The sequence below is a fragment of the Alternaria novae-zelandiae genome, assembly GCF_023758075.1.
Source record: "Alternaria novae-zelandiae strain BMP 2774 chromosome Unknown scaffold_7, whole genome shotgun sequence".
Classification (NCBI taxonomy): Eukaryota; Fungi; Ascomycota; class Dothideomycetes; order Pleosporales; family Pleosporaceae; genus Alternaria; species Alternaria novae-zelandiae.
Genome location: NW_026056967.1, coordinates 1,178,831 through 1,193,126, shown reverse-complemented (window position 1 = coordinate 1,193,126; position 14,296 = coordinate 1,178,831). Strand labels below are relative to the sequence as shown.

The 14,296-nt window shown below is 29.1% G+C and overlaps 1 protein-coding gene across 1 annotated transcript; it reads right to left on the bottom strand.

Moving 5' to 3' along the window:
- Positions 1 to 720: 720 nt before the first annotated feature.
- On the bottom strand, positions 721 to 1,929 carry J4E88_004405 (uncharacterized protein; the record flags this gene model as incomplete). Its single annotated transcript, XM_049398051.1, has 1 exon — positions 721 to 1,929. One exon carries the CDS (start codon positions 1,927 to 1,929, stop codon positions 721 to 723), a length of 1,209 nt encoding a protein of 402 aa, XP_049256496.1.
- Positions 1,930 to 14,296: the final 12,367 nt, after the last annotated feature.

The window sequence follows — 14,296 nt, the reverse complement described above, 5'->3', positions numbered from 1 at the left end:
AGTCTGCCGGACCTGTGTTGAGTTGGTAGAGACACTAGTGCTTGTGTTGTTTGTTGACATAGCGAAATCCCTGGCCATAAGGTAAAGCCCCGGTTCCGACTGTGAGATGCAAGGCAGCAGATTTGAATGAAGGGGTTTCTGAGGAGATATACTAACGGGAGTAGACAGAAACGAGTGCGGCTGAGCAACGCCACAGACTTGGCAGCTGACATCAGGCCAAACCAATCACGTCCTCCGTGAGAAGCTTCGAGGAGGCCATCATCGCATAAAATAGATGGCGAACTAGTCGGATATACTGCATCTCGATCATGCGAAGGACGATCACAAGGCTGTGATCATAAAAAGGTGCCTGGCGCGATGTATTGGTCGTATCAAGTAAGAGACCGAAAGATGTAAGGGGAGCTGATTGCTTTGATAACGACGGAAGGCGTCGTGTACATTGTGAGAAATGTGACTGCTGCCTTGAAACAGGAGGTAGCCTTGGAGAAAGCCGCTACCACAGAGAAGATGGAGGATGCTGCGACAGAGCCCGCCCTTCATGGAGTGTACCTGACCCTGACGTATTCATTGTGCAGGATTCCACAGCATATCAAATGGAAACACAGCGTTCACCTCCATACCGCAGAGTATACAAGATACATCTCGGGAAACGAGCTCATCTGTATCGCAGGTGTTGCGACTGGTGAACCGCCTTGGAGCCCAGAACACCGCGGTAGGTTATTACTCCCCAAACTCGATGAACTCGCCGTTCCTCCCTCCCGACAGCTGTTCCGCCTTCTTCTCCCATTGTCCCATAAACCACAATGGCCAGCCTCTCGCTCGTCTCCCATACGTCCGTCGAAGGGGCTTTGACACAGAGTGTGCAGTCTCGAGGTATGTCGCCCTAAAAGCATTCCACAACTGTCTACCTCCGTCTTCTGTAGCAGCAGGATCGGGGAAGTATGGATCGTTACAGGTCACCGCTGTGACTAATCGCTGTATGGCGGCTTCGGGTCGATCGAAGGAGAGTAGCGAGGCTTTGTCGAAATCGAGGATGTAAAGGCGCATTTCATCTGACATATGATGTGTTCGGTCCCATCGGTTCTGTCTCCAGCTGGGTTTCGACATCGGGGCGCCGAGAACGAGATTCGGCGGTGAGGAAGAGCAGAAGGGCTCGGAGGTCTCGAGCTCTTTAGCAAGAATGACTTGCTCCCCATCCCAATCATTCACTCCACCAAGTACGAACTCGATATCCATACCGTCTACGAGAGCATGCCAATGTATGATAGCGAGGCCTGTAGCCATTTCTTTCGCCAACTCCATCGCCAGGTCATCCTCGAATGGAAACGACCTGAGGTCCTCCCTTGTTAGAGGAAAGTTCCAAAGATTGTCCGACCTACACAACGGTTCGTCCTTGCGTGTTGCTAGTCCAAGATACGGTCGCACAAGACAAAAGTCGTTTTCGGGATTGGCGAATACCGCGGCTTTGGATGTAGTGAACTCGTAGCGCGTTATCAGAGCGCGTCGAACCTCAAGGCCTGATGTAGGGATAAGGGACAGAGAAAACAGGAACGGTGCCGTCTTCTTGTCTTCGGCTTCCGTGAAACAGCCGGCGAATTCTGCCCAGAAGTCTTCCTTAGCTTCATCTGCTACCCAGCCCTTGATAGCTGGCACCCTGGGAGTGTAATCTTTGATTTTCCAGTGGCGTTCTGACTCCATCAACGACTGATGTACGTGAGCCGTCAGCCGTATATCATTCCATAGTGCGTCTCGGTCCCGACCAATCTTGTATGCAGCCGTGGAGAGATCCACGCTGGTGTAAATGGTGCCGCATGTGCCGCGACCGATGACGTGGAGATCTATTGGGTTGTCGCGTGCTGCGCGCGCCGAATTCGTTTGGGAGCCATCTCGAGGGTTATCGCTCGCGTGTTTGTTCTCTGCTTGCGCCATGGTGGCAGCTCTGCGAGGAGAATAGGTGGTCTAGATTGCTATTAGAGTTTCTACAAAGTCTAAGTTGTATCCTTCAACAGATGCGATACAGCTGCTACATATTAGCCAGGCGCAGTTGACTCAGAGGGCGAGCCATGGTTCGTTCTAGCATTATTCTCCATTCCAAGCGTGCCTATTGGAGCGCGCGCAGACGTTCGCATCTGTCTTGCTAGAGTGGATGTACAGGGTCGTCAAGTTGCAATAGCTTGCGTGTATGGAGCCCGCATCTGTCGGAGGTTGCCAGGCGTTCATCGTGGTCGTGTTCGCGCTCGCATGCGCGTGGATCAATCCGCGTTCTGGGGCTGTGCCCAGGTTATCTCATAAATCATACGCTCCTCCGAGATTCCGTGCGTTTAACCCTTGCGCTAGCGCCGCGCTAACACGCTAGCGCAGCGCTAAAAACTTCTTAAAGCTACTAAGCTAATTATAGCTTAGAAAATAAAAGTATTAAATACTATAAAACTTCTAAACTAATAAGTAAGCTTAAACATAAATTTTTATAAAGCGTCTAAAAGAAAATAGCACTAATATTAGTAATATAGATTTTAGTATTATAATAATATACTATTATTACTTTAACTTTATACTTTACTTATACTATAATATTACTTTATTATATTAGATACACTATTTAATAGCGCTTATTACGCTTTTTTAACTATATCTAAAATATCTATTATTACTATGTCTAGTTTACCTACTTACGCGTTACTTTCTTTATTAATACTTATATTATTACTACTATTTTTTTTCTAGTCTTTAAGTTTATAATATCTTAGTTAAATATATATATCTACGCTATATCTAAGGTATAAGTAAAATAAAGCTTATAATAAGCGTAGTAATAATAAGTTAATAAATACTACTAAAGAAACTATAATAGAAAATAATACTAGTAAATAAACTTATTATACCTAGCGTTTATATATATAGTAGGTATTTATATAGTATAAGTTAACTTAAGTAGTTAAAGTTTTTTAATAATATAAATAGTTAGTTTAGAACTTTATCTATATATAAATAATAAAGTAGTATATAATAAATAGTATAAGAGCTAGTAGTTATAAGAGATAATAATAAATACTACTTAAGGTAGTGCGTACTCTATAGTTAGATTATAGTATCTATAGTAAGAATATACTATTAGCTTATAGATATAAGTTATTATAACTTATAGAAGAGAAGACGTTTAGTATATTTAAAGCTAGTATAAGTATTAATATAGTTAATTACTATACTACTATATAAACTATTAAGAAACGTATATCTATCTAGTACGCGTTTATTATAAGAACCTAGTCTTAGACTACTAGACTAATATAACCTAAAAAGATAAGAATAACTAAGATAGTATTCTTAGTCTAAGATAATATATATATAGATAGTAAGGCTCTAGTCTAATAAGCTCTAGTAAGATCTACTAAGCTCTATTAGGCTCTAGGCCTTACACTATCCTCTTTCTTAGATTCTAGCTAGACCTCTAGCTAGATATATATATACTAGCCTTAAAGTAGCTTTATATATATTAATAGAAGCTTATCTATTAGCTAGAACTACGCTAGTTCTAGTTAAGCCTTTACTCTAGGCTAATATATAGATTTCTTAATAGAAACGCTAGGCTTTTCTCTTCTAGAGTAGAGATTTAAACTCTAGACCTAGAAGAGGTTATCTTAGTTATTATGTAAGAACCTAGTCTTAGACCGCTAGACTAATATAACCTAAAAAGGTAAGAATAACTAAGATAGTATTCTTAGTCTAAGATAATATATATATAGATAGTAAGGCTCTAGCCTAATAAGCTCTAGTAAGATCTACTAAGCTCTATTAGGCTCTAGGCCTTACATTTATTCTTTACTATTTAGAAAATAAGAGATAAAAGAGAGCCTTAAAAAACTATAAGACGCTATAGTAGTAACTCTACTTTATTACTAGTATAGTATACTTCTTATACGTAAAAAAGAGGTTAAATATACTACTTACTTATATTAGTCTCTATTTATAAAGATCTAGCGTACACTAATATATTATTAAAGTTTTTACTAGCTTTAGTATATACTATATATACTATTATATTAATAGTAGAATAGGTAAGATTAGTTAACTTATATAAATAAAGTACTCTTTTTATATAACTTCTTCTAGTATATAAACTTCTATAATATTATTAAAACTTCTATAATCTTCTAGAACTTTCTATTTATATATTATTTATTAACTCTAGTAGTAGAGTTAATTATAAGTGTAGGTATATAATCTCTATATAGTTATTATATATAATAATATTAACTTTATAAATTATAAATAATATAAGAACGCTAGTTATATAGTAAGCTATTAAGCTTTTACTAATATAGCCTTTATTATATATAATAAGTTACCTACTAATAGACTTACCTAAGATATATATAATCTATCTATACCTCTTTCTCTCTATAATATTATAACTAGTCTAGCGTTAACTAGAGATAATAATATTAGATATTATATATCTAGCTTACTTATTACTAATATAGTCTAACGCTTATATCTAAAAAGTATAAAGGTAGTATTTAATTATAATAGTAACTCTTTCTATCTAGCTTTCTCTATTATTAAATAGTTACTACCTTACGTTACTTAGTACTAGTAATTTACTAGTATTTTATAGAATAAGAGTACTATTAAGAGTATATATACTATATATAAAGATATATTCTTACGTTAGTTAGGTTTAAAGGCTACTAATAAGTTTAGTAAAGTTAATAACTTTACTTATTACCTTATATTATATTATAGAGACTAGCTTACTACTAACTATATATAGTCTACTTTATAGAAGCAGCGTTATATAAAGCTACTATATAATAAATAGTAGTAAATTTAACTACTTTTTACCTAGTTCTACGTTTAGATAAACTTATTAGCTACTATTATCTATACCTATTAGGTAGCTAATTCTAGTTTTTACACTATATACTTTTTTATTACTAATATAACGCGTTAGAACTATTTATATAGTACTAGAGATAATATAAAGTACTACTTAATAGAGCTAGTTATTATCTAGAAGTTTACTTTATAAGTTAGAGTACTCTTTTATATAGCTATAAGAGACTATAAACTACTACTAGTTAATACTAAGTAGAATCTCTAGCGTAAAGTAGTTAGAAACGCTATATTCTACCTATTAGTGCTATAATTTATAGAGCTTATTAAAGATATCTAATCTACTATCTTTACTTTATTAGCTTAGACATTTTCTAGCCTAGACATTAACTTCTATACTATATATTAGCTTCTATAGAAGGTTAAGCTATTCTTAATACTACACTATATAGTTAGGTATAGTAATATTAGTATACTATAGCACTTAGTAGATTCTTTTATTATTATATTCTTAGAAGTAAAGTAGTATAACTATAGTAAAGAGATACTATATTATTAATAGTGTCTATTCTTTATAAATACGCCTATTCTCTAGTAGTTAATATTATTATTAGGTTTTATAAACTAGTATAGATAGTAGTCTACCTTTAAGGCTATTAATTTATATCTTAAGTACCTTAACTATAGTTATAAGCTTAACCTCTATAACTAAAAGAACTCTACGTATAACTTTAATATTATATTCTAGTAGTAAGCTCTTTATAACGCGTATCTAGGTAAACTCTATACTAAACTTAAGTGTTAGTATAGAGAATCTATATTAGGTAAGTATATAAGTAATAGAGCTATTTATAATATATTCTTTCTTAGTTAGAATTTATTCTTAGATAGATATACTAGCTATTACGCTTCTATTAATACTAGTAGTAGAATATATAATTCTATAGATATCTAATAGAATAGTATAGATAGTCTTAAAGCTAATATTAATGCCTTTAATACTTAGTATATTTATACTCTAACGTCTCTACCTTATAGTACGTTAGTAGTAATATCTAGTAATAGTTATAATAGGTTTATTAATATTAGTAAGTATACTAACCTTACTTATAGCGGCTATAATAGCTAAGTAGATACTACTACTAATAAATATCTATTAACTAGTATTAATTAGCTTAATCTTATATAGGCCTTTAGTTAGCGTAGCTATATATAATATACTCTATAAGTTTATAAAAGTTTATAGAAGTATATAGTAGTATATATAAGTTTATAGTATTAATAAAGTTACTATCTACTTACTACGTAGTTAAGACTACGTTAAAATAGAATTAATATTAAGGCTAGTAAAGGCTACGTATAGGTCTCGCTAGTATAATTAGCTTAGAACTTTCTATAAGATTACTAGTATTATACTTACTAGAAAGAATTAGCTTAGAAGTTTCTATAAGATTACTAGTGTTACTAATTATTCTAGATACGTAAGAGAATAAAAAGTTATACTTAATTTATCTTAACTTATTTAGTCTACGTAAACATTATTAGCTACTAAATAACTATCTATTAGTAGAAGTTTATTACGTTAGCTACTAAAGAAACCTCTATTACGTAGAAGCCTATTACGTTAGCTACTAAAGAAACTCTATTAAGTAGAAGCCTACTATATTAGCTACTAAATATACTTCTTTTTTAGTTAAACTAGAACTATTTTATAACGTTACTAAAAGAGTAGATAATATTACTAAAGGTATAGCGCACACGTCTCTATTCTTACTATTACCTACTATTTCTTTTCTACCTCTTTCTTTTAGTAGCCTACTACCTTAGACTAGTATACTATTTTCTTCTACTTTACGCTATTAGAGTAAGAATATTATCTATAGAGCTAAAAGAGCTAAAGAACTATATATTACTATTATAGCTAACTAACTATCTAAGTAACTAAAGTACTAAGATAAAGCTATAGCTAACTAACTATCTAAGTAACTAGAGCACTAAAATAAGGCTATATCTAACTAACTAGACACCTTATTATTAAGTATATATAGCGCTACCTTCTTTAGCTCTAGCTTTATAGACGCCTTACTAATATACTATTATAGCTAACTAACTATCTAAGTAACTAAAGCACTAAGATAAAGCTATATCTAACTAACTAGATACCTTATTATTAAGTATATATAGCACTATCTTTTTTAGCTCTAGCTTTATATACGCTTTACTAATATACTAATTACTAAATTAGCGTAGTAGTTACTACTAAAAGTGTAAATCTCTTATTTATAATCTTTATAAAAATCTACTAGGTAATTAGCCTATAAGTTTTAAGAAGTTTATAAAATATTACTAGTTAGCTCTAGCTTTATAGACGCCTTACTAATACGCTAATTACTAAATTAATATAGTAGTTACTACTAAAAGTGTAAATCTCTTATTTATAATCTTTATAAAAACTACTAAATAATTAGTCTATAAGTTTTAAAAAGTTTATAGAATATTACTAGTTAGCCTATAAGTTTTAAGAAGTTTATAGAATATTACTAGTTAGTCTATAAGTTTTAAAAAGTTTATAAAACGTTACTAGTTAGCTTATAAGTTTTAAGAAGTTTATAGAATATTACTAGTTAGTTTATAAGTCTTAAGAAGTTTATAGAATATTACTAGTTAGCCTATAAGTCTTAAGAAGTTTTACGTTCTAGCTATAAAATAAAAAAAAATAGAAAAAAATAGATAAACTATAACTTAAACCTAGATCTCTCTTTATAGAAATACTTTTTATTTTCTACTAGTAGGCTTAGTAGGCGCTATACTAGCTAGCTAGTAGGTCTCTTCTCTACTATAGCTAGGTACTTCTACGTAAGAAGCTTTAACTATTAAGCTACTTACTCTAAGTATATTTAATAAGATATAGCTACGTAACTTAATATATAAATAGAGACTATATAGCTATACTAGTTACTTCTCTATTTACTAGGCGTCTACTTAATAATATTACTTAGCGCAAGACATAATAGTAGTACTAGTAATACCTCTAACTAGGTCTAAATATAGCTAATTATATAGTATCTATTACTACTAATAATAATAACTTTAAAGCTAATTCTAAGTTTACTTAGTACGTCTCTAGCTAGTTTAAGCTTCTTACTAACTCTCTTACGCTAAGTAGAAGAAGATACTTAAAGAGTATATTAACTTTAAGAAGAAAAATAATCTCTATAGATATAGCGTAGCTATATAATATATATAGTATATCTTTAAGCTATATAGAAGAGCTTATCTATATTATAAAACTTAGCGTAAGTAAGTTATAATATCTAATAATCTTACTAACCTATAGCGCTAGTGTAATAATACTAGTATTTAGCTTTCTACTATAAATATTATCTCTAACCTTAGTTCTCTAGAGAAGTATAGTAAGAACACGCCTTTTATAAGTAATCTAACTACTATAGTTAGAGATAAGCTTAATAAGCTAGAGTACTCTAGCTCTCTAGAAGAGCGTAGTAAGAATATACCTTTATAGATAATCTAACTACTATAGTTAGAGATAAGTTTAATAAGCTAAAGTACTTTAGCTCTTTAGAAAAGTGTAGTAAGAACGCGTCTTTATAAGTAATCTAACTATTATAGTTAAAGATAAGCCTAATAAGCTAGAGTATACTAGTAATAGTATTAAAGTCTTTACTTTTCTTAATATTTAGACCTCTCTTTATAGGCTATAATTAAGTTACTAGTTATAACGCTTTTTACTATCTTCTTAACACTAGCGCTACTAAAGCTATTATTAACTACTTTCTTTTTATTACTAACTCTCTTATAGTTATTATTATTAATAATACTAGCTATAAGCCTCTAGGCCTCTTAAGCCTATACGCTACACTACTAAAGCTATTATTAACTACTTTTTCTTTATTACTAACTCTTTTATAATTATTAACTTTACTATATATATCTACTATAAGTAGTATTCTAAGAATAACTATAGACTACGTAAGACTATTATTAAGTACGCTAGTTATAAGCTTCTAGGCGTCTTTTAAGCCTATAGCTACTTAAGAAAATACCTCTAGTAGATATAGTAATTAGATTATATAGGCTAACTATTTAGTTAGAAGTAAAATACTATAATACTTATAGTAAGAGAAGTAGAGAGTAGTAGTAGTTTTAGGCGTAGAGAGTAGCTCTAGCTCTAAGTTTATATCTAACTACCTTTTTAATAACTATACTCTAACTCTAACTAACTCTCTAGCGCTAGAATACCTACTAGATTAGATATTTTATTATTAAGTATATATATAACCTCTCTCTACTATCTATTAAGAACTATATTCTAGAGAAGAAACTTATTATTACTAGAGTTTTTCTCTAAAGCTATAACCTTTCTCTACTATTTATTAAGAACTCTAGTAATAATATTACTCTTAACTTTAACTATAGCTTTAACACTAAAGAAAAAGCTTATTATTACTAGAGTTCTTTTCTAGAGTAATAATGTTACTCTTAACTTTAACTATAGCTTTAATACTAAAAAAGAAGCTTATTATTACTAGAGTTTTTCTCTAGAGTAATAATATTACTCTTAACTTTAACTATAGCTTTAACGCTAAAGAAGAAGCTTATTATTACTAGAGTTCTTCTCTAGAACTATAACCTTTCTTTACTATCTATTAAGAACTTTAGTAATAATATTACTTTTAACTTTAACTATAGCTCTAATACTAAAGATATTACTAATAATATTACTCTTAATGTTAACTATAGCTTTAACACTAAAGAGTTTACTAGTAATATATTATTTAGACTTTCTAGTAGTAACCTTCTAAGTTACGCTAGGTATCTACAAAGTACTAAGTTAGTGTTCTTTACTCTTTCTAAGGCTATTAAGACTCTTCTAGTCTTAACTTTATCTACTACTCTAGAGCTTATTAAGGTAACGTAGACGCTACTTATAAACCTAACTTTATCTATACTTTCTTTAATACTACTATAAACCTTCTAGCTATAGAAATATTATTTAGCCTCTAATCTACTTATAGCTTCTACTTTCTAGGTAATTTTACTAGTATCTATTAGTCTTTTTATTTAGCCTCTAATCTACTTATAGCTTCTACTTTCTAGGTAATTTTACTAGTATCTATTAGTTTTCTTATTTAGCCTCTAATCTACTTATAGCTTCTACTTTCTAGATAATTTTACTAGTATCTATTTATCTTTAACTATACGCTAGTAATTAGTAATAGGCTTCTACTCTTTGTTATTACTAATTAGATTAATAATCTTATACTCTTTCTTAGCTAGCTATAAGCTTTTCTTTTTCTTTATTATTACTATAGAGGTTAATTATTTTATACTCTTTCTTAACTAGCTATAAGTTTCTTTTTTTCTTCTCTATCTTTACTTTTTAACCTAGTAAGCTATTAGCTAGACTAGAACTCTATAAAGTAGTCTTATATATAGATATAGATAACCTTATAGCTATATCTTATCTTAACTTTTAATATACTCTTTCTTTATATAATCTAAATAAGCTATAACTAGTCTAGATAACCTCTTACCTATAATATACTCTTACTAGCCTTCTCTACTTATAAATCTACCTCTTATACTTATATTATAAGTAATATAACTATATTATATAAAGTATTAATACTATAAAAGATAGATTTTAGCATAGATATACTACTTATAGTGTAAGTCTACTAGTAAGAAGATATAAACTACTAGAACTAGCGTTACTACCTATATAAGTATATAGTAATATATATAAAGAAAAGTATATAGTAATAACTTTAATTCTAACTAACTAAACTCTACTCTCTTACTATAGCTAGTATTTAAACTCTAACTTATAACGCTTACTCTAACCTAATACTTAGGTTATTTCTCTTAGTAGTACTCTAAATAGCTAGAATAAAATATAAAAGCTAATACTTTAAAGCTAGTAAATATCTATATATTATAGTAGTAGTACTATAAAGGTACTACTTACTTATATCTTATAGAGAAGAGAAGAGAGCAAGCTATTCTATATCTATTATTACCTATCTACTATACTCTTACTACTACTACATAATATTATATATAAGAGTAACTAAAATCTCTACTTAGCTTAGCGTAATATTTATTTTTTTATTATTATTATTATTATTATTATACGCTAAAGGCGTAGAAGAGGTAAAAGTAAGAATAATAGGCGTAGGCGTAGGCGTAAGCGTAATTATTAATAGTAGTATAGCTACTAGATACTAAGTATACTAAGTATAGTCTTAAGGTAGACTATATTACTATTAGTATATAGTTACTAGCTCTATAGTAGTGCTATACTTACTTACGCTCTTTAACTATACTAGACCTTAATTTACTCTAGTAGAGCTTATTCTACTACTAGTACTACTATTACTACTATATAATAAACTATAGTAGTAGTACTAAAAGTATAGTACGTAAAGCGCTAAATAGAAGGCTAAATAGAAGAGAGTTAGAAGTAAATATTTTAAGGTAGTTGCTGCTATTATTATTAATATAGAAAGTATTATATAGTATAGAATTACTATAGACTAAAGTTTTAATAGCTATAAGTAAGATTATAGTCTTAAAAAATAGTATATTTATTACTTATTACTTATTACTTTTTACTTCTTACTCTTTATTAATTACCTACTTCTTATACCTATATACTATATTACTATACTAGTAAAGCTAGTGTTATAGCTATTAATATAGTATCTCTACTTATTATAACTTTATATTTCTACTAGCTTTTTATACTTACGTACTATATAGAGTCTTAAATTTAGGTATTCTCTATTAATAATAGCCTAATATAGTACTACTATTTAGTATATTAGTTCTTTGCTAGTCTAGTAACCTCTAGCTCTTAACTAAGATATCTAGCTTAACTACTAGGTAGGTAATTTCTTATATATAAAGTTACTATTTTTTTGCCTTTAGATTTAAATTATATCTATTACTATTAGCTTTTTTTAGCTTATAAGTCTTTTATAAACTTCTAGAAACTTATAAACTAACTAGTAACGTTTTATAAACTTTTAGATACTTATAGACTAACTAGTAATATTTTATAAATACTTAGAGATATATAAGCTACCTTTTCTTCTCTACTATATATAGACTACACTACTAAGTGTAGTAATATAAACTTCTATAAACTTCTATATACTTATATTAGGTTATTAGCTAATTATATATTACTACTATTTAAGAAAAGGCACTTAAGTATAGTGTTATAACATAGCTCTTTATAGTAAAGGTAATAGTTAGTTATATCTAGATTTTATTATATAATATAATACTATAAGAATAATATATAAATAGATAAGTAAAAGATTACTAGATCTATTAAACTATCTAACTCTTACGTACTATACTATTATTAATACTAAGTAACCTACGTAGATAGCCTCTATTAAATACTAGCTCTCTTTACCTATATAGATATATTAAACTAGCTAGAGCTAATAGTAAACTATATATATAAGGCCTAAGAACTAACTTATTAAACTATCTTAAATACTAAAGCTATTACTACTATTATTATAACTAAAGAGAAGCTTTTTCTACTAGTCTTAATAACTATATATACTTATACTAAGTCTCTCTACTAACCTAAGCTAGGTATATAAATAACTAGAGTTAATTAGAACTACCTAAGGTAAGTACTACCTTATAGTATCTTAGGTAGTAAAGCTACTAGCACTAGCTCTACTAGAACTAAACTTAGGTAAACTCTTTAGTAGAAGAGACCTAAGCTAGTAACTATAAAGTAGATTACCTCTCTTAGGTAATATACTACTACTCTTCTTTTAGAGAGAAAGAGAGTAGCTATCTAGACTAAGTATAAACTAGTAATAAGTATATATAAGTAAAGCGTACTTAATATACGTCTCTACTCTTTTAGAGTAGACTTAACACTTATAGTTATTTCTATAGTATTACTTATAGTAGTTTTTACTAAAGCGCTACTTCTCTATATCTATCTCTATAATAGTACTAATATAGTCTATTATTATCTTCTTAGACTAAGTCTATAATATGTAACTATTATAACTACCTCTATACTATAAGTCTAGGCACTAAAGCTTTTAGCTAGTAGCTTCTCTTTTATAAAAAGAAAAAAAGTAAGTATAATATTAACTCTTTATTAACGCTAGCTTAGTCTATATATATATTATTACTAATACGCTACTAGAAGATTAGATAAGAGAACTAGAAAGTAGTATTCTAGTGTTTAACGTAAGAGCGCTAACTAACTTCTTCTTTTTCTTCTTTTTCTTCTCTACTTCTACTACTACTATATTCTTCTTTTTCTTTACTATAGACTTCTAGTCTACTTTATTCTTCTACTTAACTTTTTTATTTTTCTTACTAATAGACTTTTACGCTGCTTTATTCTCTTTCTCTCTATCTACACTATTATTATTATTATTATTACTAAGAATAGGTAAACTACTTTTATTATTATTATTATTAATAATAAGCAAAGTATTATCTATTTTAGTATTCTTATTCTTATTCTTAGCTAATACTATAAAAGTAATAACTATAGATAGAAGTAGAAGTATAATAGTAGAATAATACTAGAAAGGCTATAAATAAAAGTTATAGTTATAATATTAGTAAGAGACCTACACTAACTAATCTTACGCGTTAGGTACTATACTATATACTAGTTAGTATAGATATTATATTAATACTATTAGAAAATCTACTAGTACTTATAGAGAGTGCTCTATAGTAAACTAGCTATAGTAGTAAGATATTAAGCCTTATTAGTTACTACTATATAGTAGCGTATAAAGCGCGTAAGTACTTATATTATAATAAGTATTATAAGTATTTATTAAAGATTTAAAAAGGCTAAAAAGATTTACTATATTCTAGCGCCTACGTCTATTTACTACTAAGGCTAATTTTATAGTAAATTACTAGACACTATCTATATATAAATACTTACTACCTTCTACTAACTACTATAAACTACTAGGCTAATAAAATAGTAGCCTCTAGACTCTAAACTAGAAAGAATATATTATCTAGCTATCTAGGCTATATTAGCAAAGTAAGAGTAAAAAAGTAATAAGTATTCTATTAGTAAGTAGAAGTATATTTAATAGTTTTATAGTCTTATACAAACTTATAGAAACTTATAAGCTAATAGAATAATAAACTTTAAACTCTTTACTAAAAGGTAAGATAATATAGCTATCTACACTATAATAGAAAGGTAAAAGAGAAAGTACGTATTATATAATAATAATAACTAACTATATATTTAGATCTTCTATAATTTTATATAAACTTCTAGAAACCTTTAAGTAAATAAGAATAATAGTAGCTAATTAATATATAGAGTTTACCTACCTAACTATAATACTAGCTTACTTTACTACTCTAATATCTTCTATATACTCTTACTCTTATCTATTAGTTTTTACTTACGTCT